The sequence below is a fragment of the Aethalodelphis obliquidens genome, unplaced genomic scaffold, assembly GCF_003676395.1.
Source record: "Aethalodelphis obliquidens isolate GAN/ISIS:26980383/991018 unplaced genomic scaffold, ASM367639v1 scaffold73, whole genome shotgun sequence".
Classification (NCBI taxonomy): domain Eukaryota; kingdom Metazoa; phylum Chordata; class Mammalia; order Artiodactyla; family Delphinidae; genus Aethalodelphis; species Aethalodelphis obliquidens.
Window position 1 is genome coordinate 2593888 of NW_020838017.1, and position 26569 is coordinate 2620456.

General features: G+C 40.3%; 1 protein-coding gene across 13 annotated transcripts in view; it reads left to right on the plus strand.

Moving 5' to 3' along the window:
- Positions 1 to 26569, plus strand: part of ZNF33B (zinc finger protein 33B) — a 97723-nt gene that overhangs the window by 20192 nt on the left and 50962 nt on the right. For 3 of the 13 annotated variants that reach the window (XM_027091911.1, XM_027091920.1, XM_027091923.1), the window contains exon 5: positions 602 to 706. In XM_027091911.1, coding sequence (XP_026947712.1) covers positions 602 to 706 — 105 coding nt within the window. Of the gene's footprint in view, positions 1 to 601; positions 6063 to 9044; positions 12072 to 15288; positions 16321 to 24202; positions 24535 to 26043; positions 26272 to 26569 lie in introns of those variants that run through there. The other 10 variants (XM_027091917.1, XM_027091919.1, XM_027091916.1 and 7 more) reach the window with 10 other exon arrangements.

Genomic DNA, 26569 nt, shown 5'->3' on the forward strand with positions numbered 1-26569 from the left:
CACTCACAGTGGAACTTTTTCTTGCTGGCAGTAATTTTTATTTGTGGTTAATCACCTCTAAGTTTTCTGTCTCTTGTTTTACATGTGTTTACCACAGTCTCTAGCTGACTCTTTTCATAGATATGGGCTCTATCTCAGTTTCTTCTGTATCTGAATATTTATTTCCTTACTTAGTGGTGATATGAAGTTAGTAGTATTCTATATCTCCTAGTTGTGCCAAAGTCATGGATTGTTGTTGGTAATTTTATTTGTTCTCCTTATATTGATATTTTTAGTTTTTTGGAGGATTCATGGAGAGATTCAAATTTAAAGAGTTTCTGTTATTCCTCAGATGTTGCAAACCAAATATATGTGTTCTAATAACAGTTTCCTCTCCCTTTTTCCACTATACTGGCCTTTTTCTTTCTTGCATTTGTATTTTCACCTGAAACCCTAGAAATAGAAAAAATACATACTTGCAGTTATTTTTATCCCTGGAGAATAGACAAGAAAGCAAAGTCAGCTACAAATAATGTAGGGCATTTGTATATAGTATATAGGTCTGGTTACATAAGAAATGTGTTAATGTTCATGTGATGAGATTAATTTTTCTTGTTTCTAGAAGTCTGGAAGACTGATCACATGAAAGAAAAGAGCCAAGAAAACCAGCCTAAACATGTGTGGGAAGTTGTATTCATCAATAACGAAATGCTGACTAAAGAACAAGGTAATGTAATAGGAAAACCACTTAACTTGGACACAGATTCTTTTCCTTCCAGAAAAATACTCTGTGGGTGTGACTCATGTGGAATGAACTTCAACTATGTTTCAGAATTCGTTATCAATAAGAAAAACTATTTAGGAAAAAAGACTGATGAATTTAATGCCTGTGGAAAATTGCTACTCAATATTAAACATGAGAAAACTCACACTAGAGAAAAAAGTGAATTTTTTAAAAATGGGAAAACGGTCAGTGATAATGAGGATCCTGTTCAGCTTGAGAAGATTCAAACTTTAGAGCAAAATTTTGAATATAGCATATATCGAGAAACCTTCCTTGAAAAGGCAGTATTGTATACACACAAAAGAGAGATCACTGAAGGGAATGACTGTGAATATGATGAATATGGGAGAAGGTTCTGTGATAACTCATCCTTCTTGTTCCATCAGATAACTCCCCCAAAGGAAAATCACTGTGAACTCAGTAATTGTGGGAAATCCTTATGTGTGAAGTCCACCCTTTTGAAACATCATGGGGCACATTTGAAATACTATGAATGTGATGAAAGTGGGAATAATTTCAGGAGGAAGTTGTACCTCTCACAGCTTCAGAAAACTCATACAGGAGAGAAACACTTTGAATGTAATGAATGTGGGAAAGCTTTTTGGGAGAAGTCACACCTCACTCGACATCAGAGGATACACACGGGAGAGAAACGCTTTCAATGTAATGAATGTGGAAAAACTTTCTGGGAGAAGTCAAACCTCACTAAACATCAGAGATCACACACAGGGGAGAAACCCTATGAATGCAGTGAATGTGGGAAAGCCTTCAGCCACAAGTCAGCCCTCACCTTACACCAGAGAACACATACGGGGGAAAAACCCTATCAGTGTAATGCATGTGGGAAAACTTTTTACCAGAAGTCAGACCTCACTAAACATCAGAGAACACACACAGGACTGAAACCCTATGAATGTTATGAATGTGGGAAATCCTTCTGTATGAATTCACACCTTACAGTACATCAGAGAACTCATACAGGTGAGAAACCCTTTGAGTGTCCTGAGTGTGGGAAATCTTTCTGTCAGAAGTCACATCTTACACAACATCAGAGAACACACTTAGGAGATAAACCCTATGAATGCAGTGCATGTGGGAAAACTTTCTACCACAAGTCAGTACTCACCAGGCATCAGATAATTCATACAGGGTTGAAACCTTACGAATGTTACGAATGTGGGAAAACCTTCTGCTTGAAGTCTGACCTTACGGTACATCAGAGAACTCACACAGGGGAGAAACCCTTTGCATGCCCTGAATGTGGGAAATTTTTCAGCCATAAGTCAACTCTCTCTCAACACTATAGAACCCATACAGGGGAGAAACCCTATGAATGTCATGAATGTGGAAAAATCTTCTATAATAAATCATACCTAACTAAACATAACAGAACACATACAGGGGAGAAACCCTATGAGTGCGGTGAATGTGGGAAAACCTTCTGCCAGAAATCACAGCTCACTCAGCACCAGAGAATTCACGTAGGGGAGAAACCCTATGAATGTAGTGAATGTGGAAAGGCTTTCTGCCATAAGTCAGCTCTAATTGTACATCAGAGAACGCATACAGAAGAAAAACCCTATAAATGTAATGAATGTGGAAAATCTTTTTGTGTGAAATCAGGACTGACTTTGCATCAGAGAAAACACACAGGGGAAAAGCCTTATGAATGTAATGAATGTGGGAAATCCTTCAGTCACAAATCATCCCTCACGGTGCATAACAGGGCTCACACAGGGGAGAAATCTTGTCAATGTAATGAATGTGGGAAAGTTTTTTACCGTAAATCGGACCTTGCTAAACATCAGAGATCACACACAGGGGAGAAGCCCTATGAATGTAACACATGTGGGAAAACGTTCTCTCAGAAGTCAAACCTCATTGTACATCAGAGAACACACACAGGAGAAAAATCTTATGATTGAAGCGAATATTAGAAATGTTGAGCGTTTCAGACAATTCACACCATGGAGAAAGCTCTGTTGACATCCTGAATGTTCCGTAACCTTCATCCACAAACCAGCCTTATTTTACTCTAAAGTAATGACATGGGACATATCTCTAGACTGCAACAAGTATAGGACAGTCTTGTTAAGAGGTAACATTCCATTGAACGTCACATAACTAATACTGGCATAAAACCTCACAGATATTTTGATTTTGTAAAAATTGTAGCAAAAATACAAACTAGGTTATGTCGTAATTTATGTTGGGGAGAAGTCTGTCCATTTGAGACATATGGCTTGAAGATTTTCTTTAGAGGTAATCAGACATTAGAAGTTAGAAGTTGTGTTTTGGTTTTGATGTCATAGTTATTTTTAGGAAACAAATTGTAATTTATAGATGTATATTGTGCAATGTAAAGCTTTAAAAACTAATAAAAAAAATAGTAAAATAGACTCACAAGAAGTTGCAGTAATAGTACATAAAATTCTCATGTGCCCTTTACGAAGCTTCCTCTAATAGTAATGTTACATAACCATAGCAAGTACAAGGAATTGATGGTACTCTACTACTCAGTCAGATACAGACCTTATTCATATTTCACCAGGTAGTCTGTGTGTTTATGTGTGTATTTCTATGAAATTTTATGGTTTATATATTTGAGTTAACCTTCACAGTTTGCAGAATCAAAAAGGAATCTGGAATCTGTATTACAATAAGATTATAAAGGAATCAGGATTTCACAATAAGAAGTTTCCTTGTATTAATAATCACAGCCTTTCTGCCACCCTGATTTTGGCAACCATTTGAATATGAAGCTTTTTAAAAGCAGAGATAAATTGACTAATTAGGGCAACAGCACTAAACACCTGTGAAGTATCCCTTAAGTTCACAGGGCTTAGGTATGTATGTTATATAAACTATATGTTTCCTACACAGAACTTAATGAAATTGTGAATAGAAAATAGATACTCCTAGTTTAGCAGTTGTTAACAACATTAGGCACATCTCCCATGTGTGTAGGGCCTGGAGCAACAGTTCAATAAAAGGAAGCCCACAAAGCTAATGTCTAACATTTTAAAACTTATATATCAAAATAACAGAATGTTCAATAAAATGTATTCTATGCATGGGGATATCTAGGCCCTACTCCCATTGCCCCTTTTCTCTTTTCACCCATGGTTCATCGCAAACCATGATGTGCCTTGAGTATACATATGTAAATACTCTAGCCTTCAGCCTAAATTTATCCAAACCCTGTGTAAGCAACTGCTTTCCAAGACAGGGTCCAGGAAAGAAGCCTCAGACTAGATGACACTCAGGGCTGTAAATTAGACTGTAAATTCCAGGGTCTGATGTACCCAGAGATCTGGGCCCTTAATGACTGTTGATTCTGTGAGAAGGAGGATTGAGCCTGGAGCAGGGCCAGAGTAGAACTAGAGTGGTGCTTTTATTGACAGGGCAAAGGTGATATACTAAATTACATGATCAGATTATGTAAATAATTAGGTTAAGCTAATAATCTAAGATTACATAACCAAATGATCTTAGATTGCACACAGAGTCTAAGCTTCCATTTTAGGAAACTAGACAAAGAAGAGCAAATTAAGTCCAAGGAATAAAAAACAAAAGAATAATGAGAATTAGGGCAGATATCAGAGTAATTGAAAACAGGAAACCAATAGAGAAAATCAGTAAAACCAAAAGCTGGTTCTTGGAGAAGGTCAATAAAATTGATAAATCTCTAGCCAGTTTAACTAAGAAAAACAGAAGACACAAGTTGCTAATACCAGGAATGAAAGAGAGCCATAACTACTGATCCCATGAGCATGAAAAGGATTATAAAGAAATGTTATGGACAACTCTGAGCCCACAGATTTGATAACCTAGATGAAATGGGCCAATTCCTTGAAAGACACAATCTGCCAAAACTACAGAAGGATAAATTGGAATAGGCATATATCTATTCAAGAAATTGAATCAGTTGTTAATCTTCCAAATCAGAAAGTATTAGGCCTAGATGTTTTCACTGGTGAATTCTACCAAATTAAGGAAGAGATGGTGTCAGTTCTCTACAATATCTAACAGAATGTGAAAGCAGAGAGAATACTTCTTACTCATTGTATGAGGCCAGCATTACTCTAATTATAAAACCAGGCAAAGATGTAACAAGAAAGGAAAACTACAGACCAATATCTCATGAACATAGGTATAGAAGTTTTCAACAAAATATCTGCAAATTGAATCCAACAATGTGTAAAGAGAACTACATGCCGTGATCAAGTGGGATTCATCCAGGTGTGCAAGACTGGTTCAACATTTAATAATCAATTAATGTAACCCATCATGTCAACAGGCTAAAGAAAAAATATTATATGATCATATCAATAGGTGCAGAAAAACATTTCAGAAAATCCTAACACCCATTCGTGATAAATAAGAAACTCTCAGTAAGCTAGGAATACTAACTTACTATAAATAAATACTAAGGAATTTCCTTAACTTGGTAATAAACATCTATAAAAATCCTACAGCTAGCATCATACTTAATGGTGAGAAACTAGTTACTTTCCCAGTAAGATAAGGAACAATGCAAGGAGGTGCCCTCTCACTACACCTTTCCAGCATCCTTCAGGAAGTCCTAGCTAATGCAGTAAGACTAAAAGGTACAGATTTGGAAGGAAGAAATAAAACTATCTACGTTCACAGATAACATGATTGTTTATGTAGAAAATTCCAGAGAAACAACAACAACAAAACCTCCTGACACTAGTAAGCAATTACAGCAAGGTTACAGGATATAATGCTCAAGCAGGTGATAAAAAGAAATGAGTTATCAAGTAACAGACACACAGAAGAACCTTAGATGCGTATTGCTAAATGAAAGAAGTCAATCTGAAAAGGCTTTATACTGTATGATTCCAACTGTAATGCATTCTCATAAAGGCAAAACTGTGGAGAGAGCAAGAAGATCACGGGTCCGGGGTGAAGGTGGGAGGGATGAATACGTGGATTACAGAGAATTTTTAGGATGGTGAAACTATCTTGTAGGATACTGTAATGGTGGATACATGTCATTGATTTGTCAAAACCTACAAAATGTAAAACACAAAGGGTCAATCCTAATGTAAACTATGGATTTCAGTTGTAAAACTATATCAGTATTGGCTCATCAGTTGTAAAAATGTACCACACTAATGCAAGATATTAATAATACGGAACACTGTGGAGGGAGGTGGAGGTGAAGGGGTATATAGGAATTCTGTGCCTTCTCATTTTTTCTGTAACCCTAAAACTACTCGAAAAAATGCAGTGTATTAAATAAATAAACAACCCTGCCTCATATAACAGAATAGATTAATCTGTGAGAATGCTTTCTTACATATTTACAAAATTGAAAACTCACATCACTCAGTACCAATTTTCCCATGTGGGGTTGGGCTGGGGAGGGGAATGCATTCTCAGAAATCATATATTGACAACCACTGAAGCATATCTTCAATTACAGCTTTCTGCTTTTCTAAGACTTATTACCTTTTTTTGGAATTATTTTAAATTCCTTACCTCTCATTATAACATCTTGTTTCTGTACTAAAGTTTTTGCTTGTCAGTCATATGTTTTTGCACTGCAGCTATAATCACCACTAATGAATATTTGGGTTGTTTTTATAGTCTTCGTAATACTTTATTTATTTTAATATTTATTTAATTATTTATTTGGCTGTGCTGGTTCTTGGTTGCAGCCTGCGGGATCTTTGTTGCAGCATGCGGGATCTAGTTTCCTGACCAGGGGTCAAACTCGGACCCCCTGCATTGGGAGTGCGGGGTTTTAACCACTGGACCACCAGGGAAGTCCCCAAAATACTTTAAATTATAGCAACTTAAGGCCCAGTGTAATAGAGTCTCTTAACACCTAAAACTAAAAGGTCCTCTAATGTCCTAACTGCACATTTCCCTCCCCATTCTACTCCCACAGATAAGGTCCTGTAATCAAACAATCCTCCTGTTTTACCAAGGCAACCAGGTGTACCTGTGGTTCTTGCTTTTCCCTGAGTAGCAAGTTTCACTTCCCTACCAGCCCCCAAGATTATTCAGAAAAGCCAGTCCCATCCTCTCACAGGAACCAGGGGTCGCTGCACCCTCTTGATAGTACAGAGCCATTTCCCACAACCCCTAGTTGTTCCCTCTGTTCCCAAGTGCACTACCTGTGTGACCTTGGATGGCATGTGGTGCCCTCTTGCCTGGCCTGTGAATATGCATAACTAGTAAACTTATGTAGATCTCACCTGTCCAGTGTGAGATGTCATGTGTTCAGCTATTCCATTACCCCAGGGCAGGAATCCCGCCACCAACAGAGTGACTAGAAGGCAGTTAATACAGTTGGCATCATGAGCAGGATTATCCATCCAAGACAGGTCACCTAGTCAGTGTTAGCTCATTGCTCTTGGCTAACTGGTTCTGTGATGTGGCAGAGGCTACTTGGGATAGAACCACCAATCGCTGGTAGGCTTGCACTTTGGCCTGCTCTGCTCTGTGTTCTCTTTTTGGAGTGTCGCTCTCCCTTCCCACTCTGAGAGGCTATTGTCGCTAAGAGAGAATTATTAATTGGCTATGCCCCTGTGTGGCTTGCCATTGGGTTCAGTCTGTTTGGCAGGTGGTCTCTAAGCTACCTATGAGGCCGGCTGCTGGACTTTGATACTCTCCCTTGTAACCACCCAGAAGGTCCATGCCATGGGTGATTGGATAGAGACAAAAACTGAAAGCCAAGACTTTACATGGCTAGAAATCCAAAATAACCGAGGAAATCTGCACAGAGAAAACAGAGAGAAAGAAACCTGCGTGGCAGAAAAAAAGACCACAGCCATGGCAGACAGAGGATGTTCAATCAATCAACCTCTGGGTTATGGGCCCAGCATGCTTTTGCTGCACCACCTGCTACCTATTTCTGTGTTGTAAAAAGAAAAAAAATTCTGTGCTCATAGTTAGAGGGGAAAACTCCCATCCTGTGGCACAGCAAAGAGGTTAATTCAAATGCAACTTAAGCCTGGGATCCTTAAGCCATATGCAGAAACCATTGCCATGGAGCAGGCCCCTAACCCTGATGATCCTGATAGGATGCTCTCTGGAGACAGAAATTTGTAAGTTTGATTAGAGTAAAAAGAACCCCTCCTCCTCAGAAGTATATCCAGTAACCACAAAAAGAAAAGAAATGGAAAGAAAAAATGAAGGGAGGGAGGCAGACTTAGACACAGGGAGAGGAAACAACAAAATAACTGATACAAAGGTCCACAGTCTTTTGTTTTTGTTTTTTTTTTTAATTGAGGTATAGTTGCTGTACAATATTATGTAAGTTAGGTCCACAGTTTGACCCAATTGGAAATCCAGAATTTACTAATATAATTTATACAACAAAAGATAAAAGGGTGCTGATTGGCTTTTATACCTTCCAAATTAACTTTAGTGTTAACTCTAGTATCTGCTGAAATGTACCATTGGCAAACTTTCATGGCCTTAATACAGGGTTCAAGGAGTTATTGAACATAAAATAGTGCTATAGACTCAATTGTGTATTGCTCCAAAATTCGTAATGTTGAAATCTAATCGCCAGTGTGATGGTATTTGGAGGTTGGGCTTTTGAGGGTGATTGGGTTGTGAGGACAGAGCCCTCATGAATGGGGTTAGTGCCCTTACAATAGGAACTCCAGAGAATTCCCTTGCTGTTTCTGTCATATGAGGACTTAGGAAAAGACAGCCATCTGTGAACCAGGAAGTGGGTCCTCACCAGACATCTGGCACATTGATCTTGGACTTCTCAGCCTCTAGAACTGTAAGAAATAAATTTTTGTTGTTTATAAGGCACCCAGTCCATTGTATTTTATTATAGCAGCCCAAACAGACTGAGTCATTGAGAAGAAATAGACAGTATTTCTGTTGGCTAAGGTGAAACATCCTAAGATTCATGGTATCCATTGATTTAATTTTAACAAAATCCCATAGAAGGCATGGATGCTCTGATCCAGTGAATAATAAAATTATATTTTTGGCACTTACAAATTGACAAAATGGGACCCCGTGTACCGTATACCCCAACTGAAACCATTATAAAGACCTATCTAGAGAAGTGGTTATTACCTCTGCTTCTCTGTTTAATGGTCCAGTTTAGCTTATTCTTAGTCTGGAAATAATGATGGTGCTTCACAAGGGATTATCACAACCTTAATGCTATGGCCCATCTGTTAAGGACCCAGTACCCAATTTATTAAAATTATTGCTTCCATCCAAATAGCAAGTAGTAAATATTTTCTTATTCCAGGTTTGGCTAATATATTCTGTTCAGTGCTCTTTTCAACAGCCTCTCAGCCACAGTTTGCCTTCACCTCTGAAGGGACATCAGACACCTTTACCAGGCTACCCGTGGGATACCTCAGCAACTCTGCCATTGCACAGTCTTCGTGGGCAATACCTTAACTGCATCCAGTTTTCTCCAGGAGCACAGGTATGACATTACATTGATGACATCCTCCTCTGAGGAAATTCGTTTCACAAATCCACTTGGGACATATAAATACCCACAAAAGAACTCACAAAAAGAGGCATAAGTTATTTCACCACACATAACACAAAGATCTACCCCCTCAGTTAAGTTCCTGAAAATTATTTGTAAACCAAGGGCCGCTCCATCCCTGACACCGTCAAGAAACAGCTATTGACTGTTTTTTTTGTTTTTTTTTTCATTGTGTGTTCTTAACACACACAGTGTTAATACAGATATGTCCTTTAGTCCTTTTTGGGTTCTGTAGGCAACATATTTCCCCACTTAAATTTTTTTTTTAATCTCACTGATGCTGTTACTTTCAAATTGGCCCAACTTGTATAGGGCCTCCTCCAAAAGCAGGCTCAAGAACCAGTCCAAATTGAAATCAGCAGGTGCTCCCATTCATGCCCTCAGAGACTCTTTCACTGTGGGGGCTTTAGCAGCCTCCTGGAAGCCAAACCAAGGCTGCAAGGAATACCGTGCTGGTGGATGAGGCATTCTGTAACTCTCTTGATGTTGGTTTTGACAGATGCATTGCAGGCAGGGAAGGCAAATCCATGTACTCCAAATCTTTTGATGGTAGGTACAAAATACTATCTGTTTTGTGATGGGAATGATCTAATGCAGTCACCCTGATAACAAGTAGCTAAACTGATCCATCCACGGAATGGTACCAAGTTGGTTGGTAATTGGTGGTCTCTACTGCTGGCAGATTAGGCACTTAACAGGGACTTGAGCCAGATCGGCCTTGACGAGAGTAAGTCCGTTTTGCTGAGCCCATGCATAATCTCTTTCACTCCTGCTGTGGCCACTTCATTCATGAGCCCACTGGGCAATGCCAGAAGAGGCTGGGAAAAGGGCCTGACTGACAGAAGGAGATGGGCATCCATAGAATGTGTCCTTAATTATTCAGTCCTCCAGTGAGGTTACTCTTTGGTGAGCATTCACATGGTACACAAATACCTTCACTCTGCCCATTTGGAACGGTCTGGGCATGCACCTCTTCCCGAGAACTTTTCAGAGATTTCCCAGGGCTCCCCTTCTTAGTCCTCGGCCATTTAGCTAAGCCATTAGCCACTGTACATAAATACGTGTAGACCCATAACTTTGGCCATCTCTGCTTCCAGGTAAAATAAACCAGGTGCACTGCTCAAATTTCTTCCCCTTTGGATGATTTCCTTTTACCACTGACTTTCAGGGCCATCTCAGAGTGGGGCTGCATACTGTGCAGAATCATCTAACCCAAGCCTGAGGTTTTTTCTTTCTCAGTCATCTGGTCATAGGGAACTCCTCATGAGGCCATAGCTGTGGATTTGGGGGTGGGGGGCATGGGGTTAACAGATATACCGAAAGCATTTGTAGGCATTGAGGATCTCGGCTCCATTGAACTCTGTTCTTATTTTCCTGTCCCAGTTTTCAGGATTCTGTTCCCTACCAGTCAGTGCCCTAACTTGTAATGAGGCTGTGTAAGGTTGGAAATTCAGTTTACATAGTAATTAAGCTACCCAACAGATTTGTCACTGGGTTTCCTTTCATAAATCTCAGCCCTGCAGCTTTAGGGGATGAGGTGCTTTCAAGATTATCATTGAAGCTTTAAGGTCCCTGTGTGGATCTTGAGCTGGGAATTTAAATCCCCGAGCTTCTCATCTTCTTTCCCCAAAGTTCTCCAGCACATTTAGAAGTAACAACCAGTTCCATTATACTCCTTGTGTTCACTAAAATATCTAGGGGAGAAAATACTTGATTTCCCAGAGCCTTGCTTTCTATAGGCACTTGATTACAGATATCTAAAGGTAATAATTTGTGTATCTGTATTGCCACTGCATGTCATGGACTATCAGTGACCCTTTATAACCGAAACAGGATCTTTAATAGCTTTAAATCTGACTCTAGTCAGATAACAGCATCTAATTAAGAAAAACCAGACCCAGTTCAGAAAAGCCAGACCTAATTTGGTACAAATTTATGATTCAGGAAGGATTTAATTAGAGACATAGAACCATAAGAAGAGTGTGTATGTCTAAAGGGATTTATTACAGGGCTTTGGCTTTCTACAGCTGTGGGAACTGGTTAAGCAGTCTCTATAAGGTTGTTGTCTTCATGTCTGATGAAGGCGCTTGAAGTCCACAAGGCAGACAATAAGGAAAGGAAGGTGGATGTAATGTGGAAGAGAGCAAAAACAAACGAGAACTCACAACCATGAGTGGCGCCGACGAGGATGGGTTAAAACTGGAGTCAGTTCTCATTGCCTCTGACCTTGATGGTGTGGTGTCCTACAGAAGCTTGGCCCCTTAGTCACTGAGGTGGTGTGTGCATCAGAGGAGCTGAAGGATCCATGTGGAACACAGTCCTAGAGGTGTCTCATGCCAAAGAGGTGGTCAGTAGATCAGCAATAGCACGTGTGAGATACAAAATGGCTGTTACATCACTTATGCCCTCCAAGTCTTGCACAAGAATCTCTTTTATGGTCCACCCCATGGGAAACATATAGGAAAAGGAATTTTGGGAAATGTAATTCAGTCTCGCCTAGGTAACACATTACAGAGCAACCACATTGGCCTATGAAGGAACTGTGAAATCAGTTCAATGAATCAGAGCTAACATTTTTAAAGAAATAAAACATAATATCAGAATTCATTACAGATATAGGTAAATACTGTTTTATGAAAAATATTTAAGGTCAGTTATATGTTATCCTGGACTGAAGTGGTTTTCCCCCAGATCCATCCTAATGTGACTGTTTTGGAGGTAGAGCCCTTAAAGAGAGAAAGTTAAATGAGGTCATAAGGGTGGGGCCTTAATCCAACGTGACTGGAGTCCTTATAAAAAGAGGAGGAGACCCAAGGATGATCATTGCACAAAGAAAAGGCCATGCAAGGAGACAGCAAGAAGGCAGCCATTTGCAAGCCAAGGAGAATACAAATCTACCAACACCTTGACCTTGGACTTCCAGCTTCCAAAACTGAGCCAAATAAATTTCAGTTAAGTCACCTAGTCTGTGGTGATATTTTGTTATGGCAGCTGAATGTTTGTGTCCCACCACCCCAATTCATATGTTGAAATTTAATCTCCAGTGTGATGGCATTAGAAGGTGGGTCAGTTGGGAAGTGATTATGTCTGGAGAGTGGAGCCCTCATGAATGGGAACCCCAGCCTTTCCACCATGTGAGGACACAGTGAGAAATTGCTGTCTGTTAACCAGGAAGACAGTTCTCACCAGAATGCAACCATACTTGTGCATTAATCTTGGACTTCCCAGCCTCCAGAACTGTGCAAAATAAATTTCTGTTGTTTATAAGCTATCCAGTCTGTGGTGTTTTGTTATAGCAGCCTGAATGACTAAGGCAGCAGCCTTAGCAGACTAGTACATGTGTGTACTAAAGATTGAATCAGTCTTCTGGCAGCTTTTTTTTAAAAAACTAAGACAATCTTTCTAGAGCAGTTTCAGGTTCATAGCAAAATTAAGGGGAAGGTACAGAGAGTTCCCATTTCCCACACACGCACAGCCTCCTGTGTTACCAACATCCCGCACCAGAGTGGTGTGTATGTTATAATTGATGAGCCTACATTGACACATTGTAAAAGTCCATCATTTACATTGCAGTTCACTCTTGGTATTGTACATCCTATGGTCTGGACAAATGTATTGATGACATTTATCCATCATTATGGTATACTGAGTATTTTCACTGCCCTAGAATTCCTCTGCACGCTGCCTTTTCGTCCTTCCATCTCCACCCCAACTCCTGATTTTTTTATTGTCTCCATAGTTCTTTGTTTTCTGTAAACTCTTTATCCCACTTTAATACTTTAGTTTTTTGCCAAGGTATCATTTAGTATACAAAATATTTTATTTAGTCTCTATTATTTTATAGTCCCTCACTAGAATATAAACTCCATCAGAACTGGGAGTTTTATCTATTTTACGCACTACTATGAATCCAGTGCCTAAAACTGGCACATTGTTAATAGTCAATGAGTGAGGGGCTTCCCTGGTGGTCCAGTGGTAAAGAATCTGCCTTCCAGTGCAGGGGACACGGGTTCAATGCCTGGTCGGGGAACTGAGATCCCACATGCTGTGGGGCAACTAAACCTGCGTGCCGCAACTACTGAGCTCGCACGCCTCAACTAGAGAGGGCTGCGTGCCACAAACAGCAGAGCCGACGCGCTCTGGAACTCACGCACCACAACTACAGAGCCCATGCACCCTGGAGCCTGCTTGCCACAACTAGAGAAAACCTGCGCGTCGGAACGAAGAGCCCACACGCTGAAACCTAAGATCCTGCGTGCCTCAACCAAGATCCCACGTGCCACAACTAAGGCCGTACGCAGCCAAAAATCTTTTAAAAAAATGTTGAATGAATGTTTGTATTGGATCATGAATTTAAATGTATTTCTTACTGTAAATTGAGGTTGAAGATATTTGCAAACTTTGGCAATGTCTTACAGAAGTAAAAGTAGTCTTATCATACAATTCAGCCATTGCTCTCCTGGGTAATTACTCAACTTATTTGAAAATTTAGATTCACACAGAAGCCTGCATATGAATATTTATAGCAGGTTTATTTCCAAAATTGGTAGTAACCACGATATGCTTCAGTAGGTGAATGGTTAAGCAAACTGTGGTACATCTATACAATGGAATATTATTCATTGATAAGAAGCGCGGTGTTAAGTCACTAAAAATCATGGAGGAATCTTAAATGCATATTGCTTAGTGAAAGAAGTCAGTCTGAAAGGGCTGTACAATGTATGATTCATATTATATGACCTTGGAAGAGGCAAAACTATAGAGATAGTAACAAGATAAGTATTTGCAAGACCTTTAGGGGGACGTTGGGAGGGTTAAATAGATGAAGCACAGAATATTTTTTCCTGATTGGTGAAGCTGTTTATTATTCTGTGTGATACCATAATGATAGATACATGACATTATGCATTTGTCCAAACCCACAGATGTTTACAGCACAAATAGGGAGCCTTAATGTAGGCAAATTTAAAAATCATTGAGGCGTTCAAGGAATACCAGGAAGTATTGCAGACTATGACGAGAATCTATGTAACAACTTCCCTGAAGGAGGTGGGCAGAAAAGGTGCTAACTAACTTTGGAAATGAGACTGTTAGCCTCAAGACAAAAGAAACTGCACATAAGCACTCTAGGTGATAAACTTGTTTTCCATGGGGTACAGGTTAGCAATTCTGATTTATACTGGAATGGAACAGTTAAGTAAGTGGATGGCAGATGAGGGAGCCAGGTTTATCACTATTGCATTGGAAGGTTACATATCAGTGAGAAGAGGAGGCTAGAATGATCCACGTGGTACTCTGGATTACAGTTGGAAACATCAGTATGAACTCATGTTTAATTTAATATAGATATATATGGTTATATATGAGAATTATATAAATAGGCTTATGTACTCGTTAGTATACACAAAATATTCCCTTGCTCTGTCATCTGAGAGACTATAAAAACACCAAAACCCTAATAGCAGTATGTACATGCAGTGCCCAGATCTTGGTTCCTAAAACCATATTCCCATAAAAGGAACCAGGGCTTCTTGGAGAAGTTGCTGATAGTAGGACTTGGGCAGGAAATAAATAGAAGAAGCCTGGAGCATCTTATAGTACCAGAATGTAAGGAAGTGCTCAAACAAAAAAATACCACCTTGATGAGGATATGTCAGAGGACCACAGGAGCCAATCATACTGATACAAATTATTAAATAAATGGGGGAGAACAGAGCTCCTATGTAAAATTCCAAATAATTCATGTAGATTGCCACCAAGGAGGAAGAGCATAACTCCCCATTCCTGTGGCTGTGCATGGTTACTGCTAAAGTGTACTGTATGGAAAGAAAGACATAAAAATATAACAACCATGGAGAAACTGGACAAACAAGTGATCAAGGTCAGTATCAGCAGTGGTAGGTCATGTTGATGGTGTGTACCTCTGGTCTGATGTGATGGAAGTGGCATTTTATGTGCTTTTCCTCCCCAAATCCCACAACCACAGTTTAATCTTAAGAAAAATTTCAAATTTCAGCCAAGAGGCATACTGAAAAGTACCTGACCAGTCCATCTCAAAACTGTGAAGTTCATACAAAACAAGGAAAGTCTGAGAAACTGTCATAGCCAAGAAATGCTTAAGTTGATATGACAACCAAATGTAATGTGATATTCTGGTTGGGTCCTGGAACAGAAGACGACATTAGATGAAAACCAAGGAAATCTGAGTAAAGTGTGGATGTTAGTTAATAGTAATTGATCAATATTGGTTCATTAATTGTAACAAATGTGCCATACTGATATAAACTGTTAATCATATTGGGAGCTAGATAGTGTGGGTTTATATGAGAACTCGCTGTACTGTCTTTTCTATAAATTAAAATTATTCTAACAAAGTCTATATATAAAAATGTAATGATAGAATTAGGACATCATTATTTTGCCTCGTCCAGTGAATTAATGGCATCATCAGTTGTTACAAAGAGAGACTACTAGTTAATTATATGCCTCATGGTAAAAGAACACACACTGCATATGGTCTTGCTAAAGTGATCACCCTCAGCATGATTAGGCCTGTCAATCCAGCAGCCAGTTTGAATGGAGTACAGAGGACAAAGGAACACTGACTGCACCATGAATGTGTAAGGAGCAAAATCTGGACTGCACCATGTCAGATGCCCCAGGTTTTTCAAAGCCAAATTGAAAAGAACAGAAAGATATAGAAGAAAATCTGTAGAAAAAATTGAAAGCCATAATCAGTTCTTATTTTTTTGCTTTTTTAAATGGGAAAGACTAAACTATAATTCTAGAGATGCACACTTAGAGATAACACATGCTGTAAAGAAACGAAGAAAGAATGACTCTAAAATTCAAGATGGTATTACTATGGGGAGAGGTAAATTGGGCAAGGGAAAGATTTTTAGGGTGGCTGGTAAAGTTCTATTTCTTGACCTAGTGGTAATTACTAGGATGTTTGCCTAATAACATTTATTTATGCTGTATATTTGTATGGTTTTCTATATATGTGTTTTATTTAGTAAAATAAAGTTTTGTTTTTTTGCGGTACGTGGGCCTCACTGTTGTGGCCTCTCCCGTTGCGGAGCACAGGTTCCGGACGCGCAGGCCCAGCGGCCGTGGCTCACGGGCCCAGCCGCTCCGCGGCATGTGGGATCTTCCCAGACCGGGGCACGAACCCGTGTGCCCTGCATCGGCAGGCGGACTCTCAACCACTGCGCCACCAGGGAAGCCCTAAAAAAAGATTTTTAAAAATTGAATATACGGGATGAATTGGAGTTCAGGTGAGGAAGGGAAACCAGGAAGGAGTCTTTTATAGTAGTTTAGATGAGAAGTGATGAATGCCTAGTATGAGGAAATGGTGGTGTGGAAGGGCTCTAAATAAGAGAGAAAGGCAAGAGGCAATGAGTAAGATTGAGTAGACATTTGGGTGTTTGGTGTGGGATAGAGACAGATCAGGGAGTAGGTATCTTATATTGAGAAGACTTGAACTTTTATTCTTTTGAAAAGAGCAGGATGTAATAATAGTTTCCACGTGGAACCAAAGGGCAGAGAGTAGGTGCTGAGCTTTGTTTTATTCATCTTCCTTCCACACTTTCTTCTTATCAGTCTGATGCTTGAGAGCAAAAAAAGTTTTTTCATTTTCTTCAATTCTGCTTCCCTCTATTAACTGCAGCCCTTCAGTGTAACTTCACCGTCTCTGCTATCTATAGAACAGAAGCTGAGGAGTCTGAGGTATCTTCATTCCAAGTGGATTTTACAAGATCACGTATATGGAATTACATGAGTGCATGCACATTTATTTAATGGTTTCTTGGCTGTTACTGTTACTTTCAAATAAAGCGACCCTAACTGATATTGACATGTAATTTAATGATAGAGGTATAATTGCCTATAAACGTAGAAGAAAATTAAATGACCCCATCCTCTTTTAAAATAGGCATAATTAAATTAAATATGCATAAACTCCAGAGAGATTGATTGGTTTTAAGGAATTGGCTCACAAGAAGTGAGCTTACCAAAGGCTCCAAACAGCATCCCTATCTGCCACTAACACTTCAAGCATGTATAGAAGGGATATCTTGACATGCTCTACACCACTGAACCCCTAGAAGTTTCACTAAGGTAAAATTCCCCTGAATTTTTTCAGATTTATTTTTCACCTTTTGACATGCAAATATATTTCTGCTCTCTTTCTCTTGTCCTTCTGGGACTTCCATAATGTATTGCATATATTGGTTTTCATCTATGGATTGTTGTTAAATTGGTGTTTCTAGGGAGAGAGAGGGCTGGAATCTTATTTTTGCCATCTTGACGATTTTCCATTTATTTAGATCTTTAAAAATCTTTCAGTGAACTTTTCATCAGGCAAGCCTTGTACAGGTCTTTCAGTTTTCTTTGTAGAAATGTTACACTCCTTTTGTTAAATTCACTCCTAAGAATTGTTTTCTTTTGATGCTATTGCAAATGAGTTTGTTTTCTTAATTTTGTTTTTGGATTGCTCATTGCTAGTGTATACAAGATCAATTGATATATATATATTGATCTTGTGTCCTGTAACTTTGCTGAACTCATTTATTCTAATATTTTTCAGTGGGTTTCTAAGCATTTTCTATATACAAGGTCATGCCATCTGCATATAGCAATAGCATTTTACCTCTTTATTTCCCATCTGTATGCCTTTTGTTACATCTTCTTTCCTAATTGCCGTAAGACCTTCAGTACAATATTAACTAGAAGTGGTGAGAGTGGTGTAAGGGCAAATAGAAATGAAAAATAAGAGGATTATTATTCTCTGTTAAAAATAATGGAAGAGACATCCCCCCTTCTTTTTTGTAGAGCATTTTCTTTTGTAAACTTGTAAAGTTTTTATCCCTTTGAGATGAATATGAAGCTTTTAAAAAGCCTCTTGGCAGTTTTGCACCCCTACAGATTAATCCTCCTCTCAATCCTCCTCTTTCTCAAGGAACCTCAGAGCCATCTCTTTGAAATACTTCCAGGGAGATAGCACTCCTTTTTCCCAGTTTCTGGGGGAGGGTGGGAGCCTAACTTCAATGGGTTCCTTCCTCCAAGTTGCAAAACTGCCTCCAGTCATAAAGATATGAGAAGCTTGTTTTTCCTTTTATAAAGACAACAGATGGTCATCCCAATTACCAGACGAATTTTGGGTGAACTATGTGCAATAAATGGTACTGTCAAGTCCTCTTACTTAAGGACTAGTTATTGTTTATCTTGAGAACATGTAATGAGTTGTACCTGCTTGGCTTTATAAACGGGTGAGATTTCTCTCTGTCTTTGCAGTCTCTTAGCAGATTGCCTGTAATGCATGTCACATTCTGGTTTTATGCTTATTCAATGATAAAATTCTTTGTCTTCTACCTTTGTAAGTAGGTTTTCTGTGTTGGGAGAAATTTTTATTTTTAATTATATTTCTCCAACAATTTTGGTAATAAGAATGGGATGAGTCTGGTAGTTCCTGATTTGAGCCAAATCAACTGAAAGTCTGTGGCCTCACAATAGTCAGTAAAAGACCCTAAGTTATTTTAGCTCTATGCTTTTTTGGAATACTGGCTAAACAAACATCCCTGTTCAAATTCAAGATTTTACTATTGAATGAACATGGGTAGTAATGGGCTCTAAACTCTCATCAAGATCACCGTATGGTTGGAAAATACGGGAAGCCAGGAATGTTGCCTGCAGGTCTCTTTTTTTAAAGCAGTTAATATCTGTCTGTCACATCGGAATGGGCGTACACGTTGAGACTCCAATCCTGCAGTGGGCAGAGGACAATTTTTTTGATTTGCAGAAGTTCTTAGAAGGACTTTATTCCAGTAAGTGAGTTGCTGATATTTATGGGATGAATATCATTCTAACTATCCTAAGAGGAGTTAAAAATTATTTGGATAGCCAGAAGGAAATATCGAAAAAACAGAAGAGAAAAATGTGAGAATTAAATACATTTTCTCTTTCACAGAACCCTACTCCTCCTCACTCTGCTTGTCCCTCCTCCTACTTTCCCTGAATGTCTTTACCCCTCCGTGCCTGAAACTGACTCAGGGGAAGAGTGAGGTGATGATCTTTCAGATGGGTGGTTCCCTTCAGGGTTTTTTTTTTTTTTTTTTTTGCAGTACGCGGGCCTCCCACTGCTGTGGCCTCTCCTGTTGCGGAGCACAGGCTCCGGACACGCAGGCTCAGCGGCCATGGCTTACGGGCCCAGCTGCTCCGCGGCATGTGGGATCTTCCCAGACCGAACCCGCGTCCCCTGCATCGGCAGGTGGACTCTCAACCACTGCGCCACGAGGGAAGCCCAGGGCACAACTTCTTTAGCTGGTAATAAATTACCTGCTCGGTTTGAGCACACAGAGTTATGTACTTTGTGGCCTAGACTGGGTCCATTTCATGTCTTAGACCAGATGACCCCTTAAGTAGTCCCTTATCCACACATAGCTAGGAAGGCACATATGATAAAGGGAGAATCATGGAAAGATTAAGAGCTTGGATAAAAGAGTCTGCATAGTAAGGCAACATATGGAGAGTAGCTGTACTAGTTACTTGGAAAAAGGCAAACATGGTGTTCAACTAATTAATGTAAACACAGGAAGGGAAACCAACGTGCCCACATGATTCATATTTTTCTTTTCTCAACATGAAGGAAACCAGCCCATCCTATTTGGATCACCAGCACAGCTGATGCCATTGAGAAGCCAGCCAGGACTCCTAGGTAATTCAAGTGCCTTTCTCACTAGCTGATGTTACTCATTTAAACGCTTCTTTTCCCAATGCCCCAGAAGACATACACCTCAGTGTGTTTTCAATTTACAGCCCACACATGGGAATGTATACTGATTTATTGCATAGAATTCAGCCACCAGCAGCTGCGTGGAATCCTGTAATTAGCAGATTTTGCTCCTTTGATAGAGCAGTCACGTTAGGGTCTGGAAGATCACTACATAAAGGTGGCCAGGGGAAGCTGACTCTTTGCCACGCCACCCCTCGTAACTGTGGAGTAACTAAGGAAGTTACGAACTCTTTGAGAAGGGTTGCTAACAGCTGTACTCGAAGCCTTTCCACTGAAGTTGAGCTGGGAGATATTGCAACAGTGTACCCAGAAGACATGTGAGTCCCCCACTGATTTCCGTCAGTGGTTTGTTGAGGCTTTCTCAAAATTCCCTGATGTGAACCTGGGGTCAGGTCAAAATATGCTCTGGTTTTAGCAACCTTTCTTTTGACTCTCTAGCCAACTGTCCAAATCCAAATTAAGGAAAAGTGGGAGGATGGCAAGGACAGACTGTTAGTCATATCTGAGCAGCAGCTACTCACTTTGGGGATAATCTAGAGAAAGTGAAAAAAAGAAAGGCCTCTGTGTTGGCTGCTCAGTTAGAACTCCTTGCTAAAGGGAATGCTCCCTACTCCAGTCAGCCTGTGACAGGATCAGCGAGAGGGGACTGTAGAGAGAGACTCCGGAGGAGGCAGGGACAAGAGAATCAGCACGACCTAGAACAAAACCTTCAGCCAGGAAATACTTGGCAAATGGCTCAAAATTGGCAGATTGTGAGAATCTCAGAGGTGGGAGCTGGTGAACCACATGTGTCAGTAACTTTCCCTCAGGCTAATCTCTGCCTGCTCTAATAAAGCCTGGTGCTACTTATTCTGCAATTTCCTCAGAAATTTCTCATTTTCCATCTGGCGGCAGATCGATACAGAGGGTTGGTATTTTGCATCAGTCTCCTACTTGTTCCTTTTCCTCCACAATTCCCATGCAGATAGGTCCTCTAACTCGGGAGTGCATGTTCTTACTTTCTCCTGATCCTTCTATAAACCTATTGGGGAGAGACCTGTTGTGCAACTAAAAGGCTATCATATTCTGTACTCTGGATGGAGTAGCTGTGGAGCTCCTTGGGGAAAAGACACCTGATTTGGTCATGATGTGGCCTTTGAAAGAAAAGGGGTATGGCAGGGAGTGGCAGTTTCACACCATGCTGGGCAAGCACACCAAGTGAAACAAATAAGTGCATCATGCTGGGCCTAGGAAATGATTTTTCTTTCCTTCTACCTATGTGGAGAGGGTTTCTGAATTGGAAGATTTTGTCTTTAACATCTTTGTCTTGTTGCTGATCTTAGGAGGAAAGCGTTCAGTCTTCCATCATCAAATATGACGTTAACTGTGGGCTTTTCAAAAATGGCCTTTATTAGGTTGAGGCAATTCCATTCTATTCCTAGTTTGTTCTGTCTTGTATCATGAAAGCGTGCTGGATTTTGTTGAATGCTTTCCTGCATCTATTGAGATAATCATATATTATTAAATGAGATAACAATATGAGTTTTTTCTGTTAGTATGGTGTATTAATGTAATAGTCATTTTTGATATTCTATAATTGATGGTTTAGCATCTTGAAATCATGGGCCAAGTTAATGGCTAAAGATGTTGGCATACATACCATCCCTGTGTTTCCACAGGTGCATAAAAACCCCACCATCTGTGTTTTGCTTCCTGCCCAATAGGGCACTTCCCCACCTAACATAGTATAGTTAGGTTACTATCGTTTATCACCACCACTGTAGTAAGAAAGGCTTTCGTTCATGATTTCTCTTCATGTCTTCTGTCTCTTGACTGGTGTTTCCCCATGTGGCCCTGCATGGTGTGGTGTCTCCCATCCTCTTGAACATTGTAAGTAATGAAGTCTTCTTTCAAAGACAATTGTCTCCATGTCTATCATTTTATCATGCCTGATTAAAACAAATCCCAGGTACGTCTTAAAACAATTGGTGCAGTGAGCCGGGTGGTTCAGTGACGGATGAGGATAACATGTCTGCAGCCGGCTTTTGGCTTACTACCTGGATCCAGCTGACAGCACGTAACGCTTGGGAAGGCTCTGCCGGCTGTTGGCATACTTGCTTTAGCAGCCACCGCGCAGTGTTGTGTCTGTTGGGTTCTTCTGGTTATCCAGTCCAATTGCGTCAGAGCTCAGAAAGCTGAGCCCACCCTGAGCTTAGGGTGCTGTAGTCTGAGCAAAAAGGTCCCCACTTGGTCCGTATGTGTTGTGATGCACCTAGTCTGGATGCGGTCTCCAGGGCTGCTTAGGGTAATTGGCTATCGTACTGAGCAAAGGTTCCCTAAAGGGATGGGAACAGTTACCCTCCCACCCTCACCTGGCGAGCTTGATCTGTAGGTAGGGGCTGCTCCAACATTCTCTCTTATTTTCCTTGTATGCAAAAGACATACTAGCCTGTCTCATTAGGTAGCAGGATGCTACCTGGTTAGTCATCCTTAAATTGGAAGGACCTAGTGACGATCAGCTTGAGGGCACCCACCCTACAGAGACCATGGCTCCCCACAAATGTTATGTTATTGCAAAATCCTCTGCTGTTCTCCACCGTGCTGTTGTCACAGTTTGATCCCAGACCCAGTGATATAAGATAGGAGGGCCCATCCCTGGAGACCAATGGCCCAGTGTTTAATGAAAAAGGGGAAAGGAATATCTGTTTCGAACTCCCCCTGCAAACTAAGGATGTGGTCCAATTAATAAAAAATTATAAAATAATCAATTATATCTCCTAAGTGCTGCTGATTATCAGTACACAAAAGGTCTTATACTCTTACCAAAAAATTTTAAAGCTAAGGCTGATGCCACTCTTGAAAATTCACAACACTTTCAATGGTTCAACCTGTTTGTGGTTATTTGTGAGTTCAGACGTGTGAATGACAGACACATTAATGTGTCATAGGATTATCAAGTTCAGTCATTTCAATTTTTGCAGTGGTTGCTATTATCTGTTTTTATTTGTGTACATTTGAATCCTAAAACACAAAAATGCAAGTTTAAACTTTATGATGAATTTTCTGAAAAGTGGAAATTAATTAAGCAAGGAAAAATTCCCTTTGAAGATTTTTTTACAGTATGTAAAAATGGTAGTGGTAATTCCCTGGTGGTCCAGTGGTTAGGACTCCATGCTTTCACTGTCAAGGGTATGGGTTCAGTCCCTGGTTGGGGAACTAAGATCCCACAAGCTGTGTAGTGTGGCCACAAGGCAAAAAAAAAATGTAGTGAGTCAGATATAAACCGGCATATACTAACAGCTAAGCATAAGAGATGTATAATTTCTTCAGCTAGTACTATAGAAAGAAATAAAATAAATTTTTTGATTAATAGGAATTCAGATTGAGATATAGTAATTGCAGCGGAAGCTGTAAATACCCTCCACGCCATACATCATCACCAGTCTTTCAGCTCAAATGACTGCATGTACTGCTGCCAGAGTATTTTCTAATTCCAGAGTTGCAATCAAAATTTCAAGTGCCAAGGCTTCCCTGGTGACACAGTGGTTAAGAATCCGCCTGCCAATTCAGGGGACACGGGTTCGAGCCCTGGTCGGGGAAGATCCTACATGGTGCAGAGCAACTAAGCCCGTGTGCCACAACTACTGAGCCTGTGCTCCAGAGCCCGTGCTCCACAAGAGAAGCCAATGCAATGAGAAGCCAGCGCACTGCAACGAAGAGCAGCCCCCGCTCACCGCAACTAGAGAAAGCCCACGCACAGCAACAAAAGCCCACTGCAACGAGAAAGCCCACGCACAGCAACGAAGACCCAACGTAGACAAAAGTTCAAAACCTTTAAAAAGGGTCTTCCTTGGTGGAGCAGTGGTCGAGAGTCCGCCTGCCGATGCAGGGGACACGGGTTCGTGCCCTGGTCCGGGAGGATCCCACATGCCGCGGAGCGGCTGGGCCCGTGAGCCATGGCCGCTGAGCCTGCGCATCTGGAGCCTGTGCTCCGCAACGGGAGAGGCCACAACAGTGAGAGGCCCGCGTACCAAAAAAAAAACCTTAAAAAAAAAATTGCAAGTGCCAGGATAAAGTCCACTGCAACAACAACAAAAATAGCTTCAGTTATGATTACAGATTATCAATGCTCTAAATCCCTCATCTTTTTTCTTTTTAGCATCATTGCTGTGGATGCAAGCAATTACAATGCAGAAAATACATATTTTCCCCTTGCTTCTACATTGCTTTTGGTTGAGGTAATAAAAATACAAATTTTGGTGGATGTTTGCATAAAGGTGCAGGCATGTTTATTCCAAGGTTAAACAAAACATGAATGATTCTGTGGAAGATGATGACTGTGCTGCCCATATTCTGCACAATGCTTGCTGTTCAAATAGCTTCTGATGTTCTTTCTATTGATGTTGAAGTAATTGTCATGAAGTTGTTCTCTTACTTCAGCACTTATACTATTTGAATTGAGTGATTAAAGGATTTTTGTGATTTTTTAAATTGGCATTCAGTATTTTTCATTTCTCTTGCATTCAGAAACTCATTGACTCTCTTTAACAAACACAGCTGTAAGAGTTCTCAGTTTATTTAAAGCACTGAAATAATATTTTAATTCTCAAGGCTCCCAGTTCTTGTTTAACCTTTTAAATATTCCATTGAATGAAGCTAATTTGCTTATTTCTTGTACATAGATTTCAATATCTTTTTAGCAATAGGATTATGGAAATTGAAAGAAGAGCAAAAAGTGTTAGTGAAATATTCCACTGTTTAATGAAACTTAGTGAAATCTTCATGTCAGACTGTTCTTAAAAGGGAAAACATTACTTATGGAATAATAGGAATAGGAAAATAAATTTTGACTTGTGGATAATCATTATTGTACTTGCCATGACTGTATTTTGAAATGAGTTTCATCTCTTGAAGAATTTGATTCTTTTACATGGATGTTACTAACTGCTCTTATAGCATGAGGACAAGTGGAATTGTCATGTGTAGTGTTAAAAAGGAAAGGAAAAAAATTGACAAAAAGTTTTCTTTTATCAGTGGACAGACAGCATGTTAAAAACTTGTTAATCAAGAGATCCATCATAATCCTGAAGAATGGAAAAGGCAAGTTCTGCCATGAATAATGGTATTGTTTCAACAAATCAAATCTGAAGAGCAATTCCTAGAGTTGTTAACTTTATGCCATTATATCTGCTCAGAACGCTAAAGTTGAATGTCTTTTCTCATTAATGAATGTCCAGTGGACAAAGAACGAAGTAAGAGAGGTGTGACTACTGTAGAAGATATGTTATAATGAAAATGGAGCAATGTAACAGTCTCTGGAAGAAATTCTATAACTCAATTCTGCAAGGAACTGTTAAGGAGAGCCAATATATCAGGAAAATAATTAATGAAAGATATGTAATTTAGATACTTAAAATTTATTTCAGATGAACAACGAATAAAAGTATGTCTCATGGCTTGTATTTGCTAAATCTGGCAATTTTACCCAATGTGCCCAAAGTCACCGACCCTTTTTTTTTTAATTGAAGGAAGTATACTTGATTTAGTGTTGTATTAGTTTCAGGTGCACAGCAAAGTGATTCAGTCATATATGTGTGTGTATATATATATATAGAACTTCAGTTTTATATAATCTATATACATACACATAAAAATACTTTCAGATTCTTTTCCATTATAGGTTACTACAAGAAACTGAATATTATTCCCCTATGCTATACAGTAGGTCCTTGTTTATTTTACATATAGTAATCCCAAACTCCTAACTTATCGCTCCCCCCTTCCCCTTTAGTAACCATAAGTTTATTTCCATCGCAGAGACTTTTCTAATTGAAGTGGCTCTAAGGCTTTCAGGAAATGTACCGTGCACAGCTTTCTGGCACAGGACGGGGCTGTCACTATGGGCCTTCTGCGCATGTGCACTGCCTCCCCCTCCCCCCTCCCCCCTCCCCCCGGATGCTGGGCGTGTTCCCGTTCCGCGGCCGCTGTCTCGCGAGGAGATGGTTGCGGAGCCTCCGGCGGCTGCGAGGCCGGCAGCTGGCGAGCAGGACGCTGCTGGGGAGCACCGGGGGAAGATGAAGCTCCAGGATAGAGGCGGGTGAAAGAGGAAACGGCTTTGTGTCCAGATTCGGTGTCAATCTGGCCCCGTTTTTATGCACCTGTTGAGAACCTGCACGTCCCAGCGCTTAATTTTCTCATCTCCAAGGTGCCCTGTCGTTTGAGGCCTCGGTAAGACCGCGCGGAAACTGGCCCTTGGCTGTCAGTAGATGCGCACTTTTCTTCTCAGCGGAGACCCTTGTTCTTTTCCACTCAGGATCTCGCTGAATCCTCCCAACCACCTGTGGTCAGCGTCGCGTCCCCTTTCTAACAGTGAGGCTCCAAGACGGGATAGGAATTCAAAGTGGCGAAGGGAGCAGGGGAAGGAGCAAGGATAGATCCCATGCCTCGTTCTCTGCCCAGCATGAAATCTGAGCATGAGTCGGTCGCAGCAGTAAGCAGCTTGAGTACCCTAACCCCTCAAGGAAAT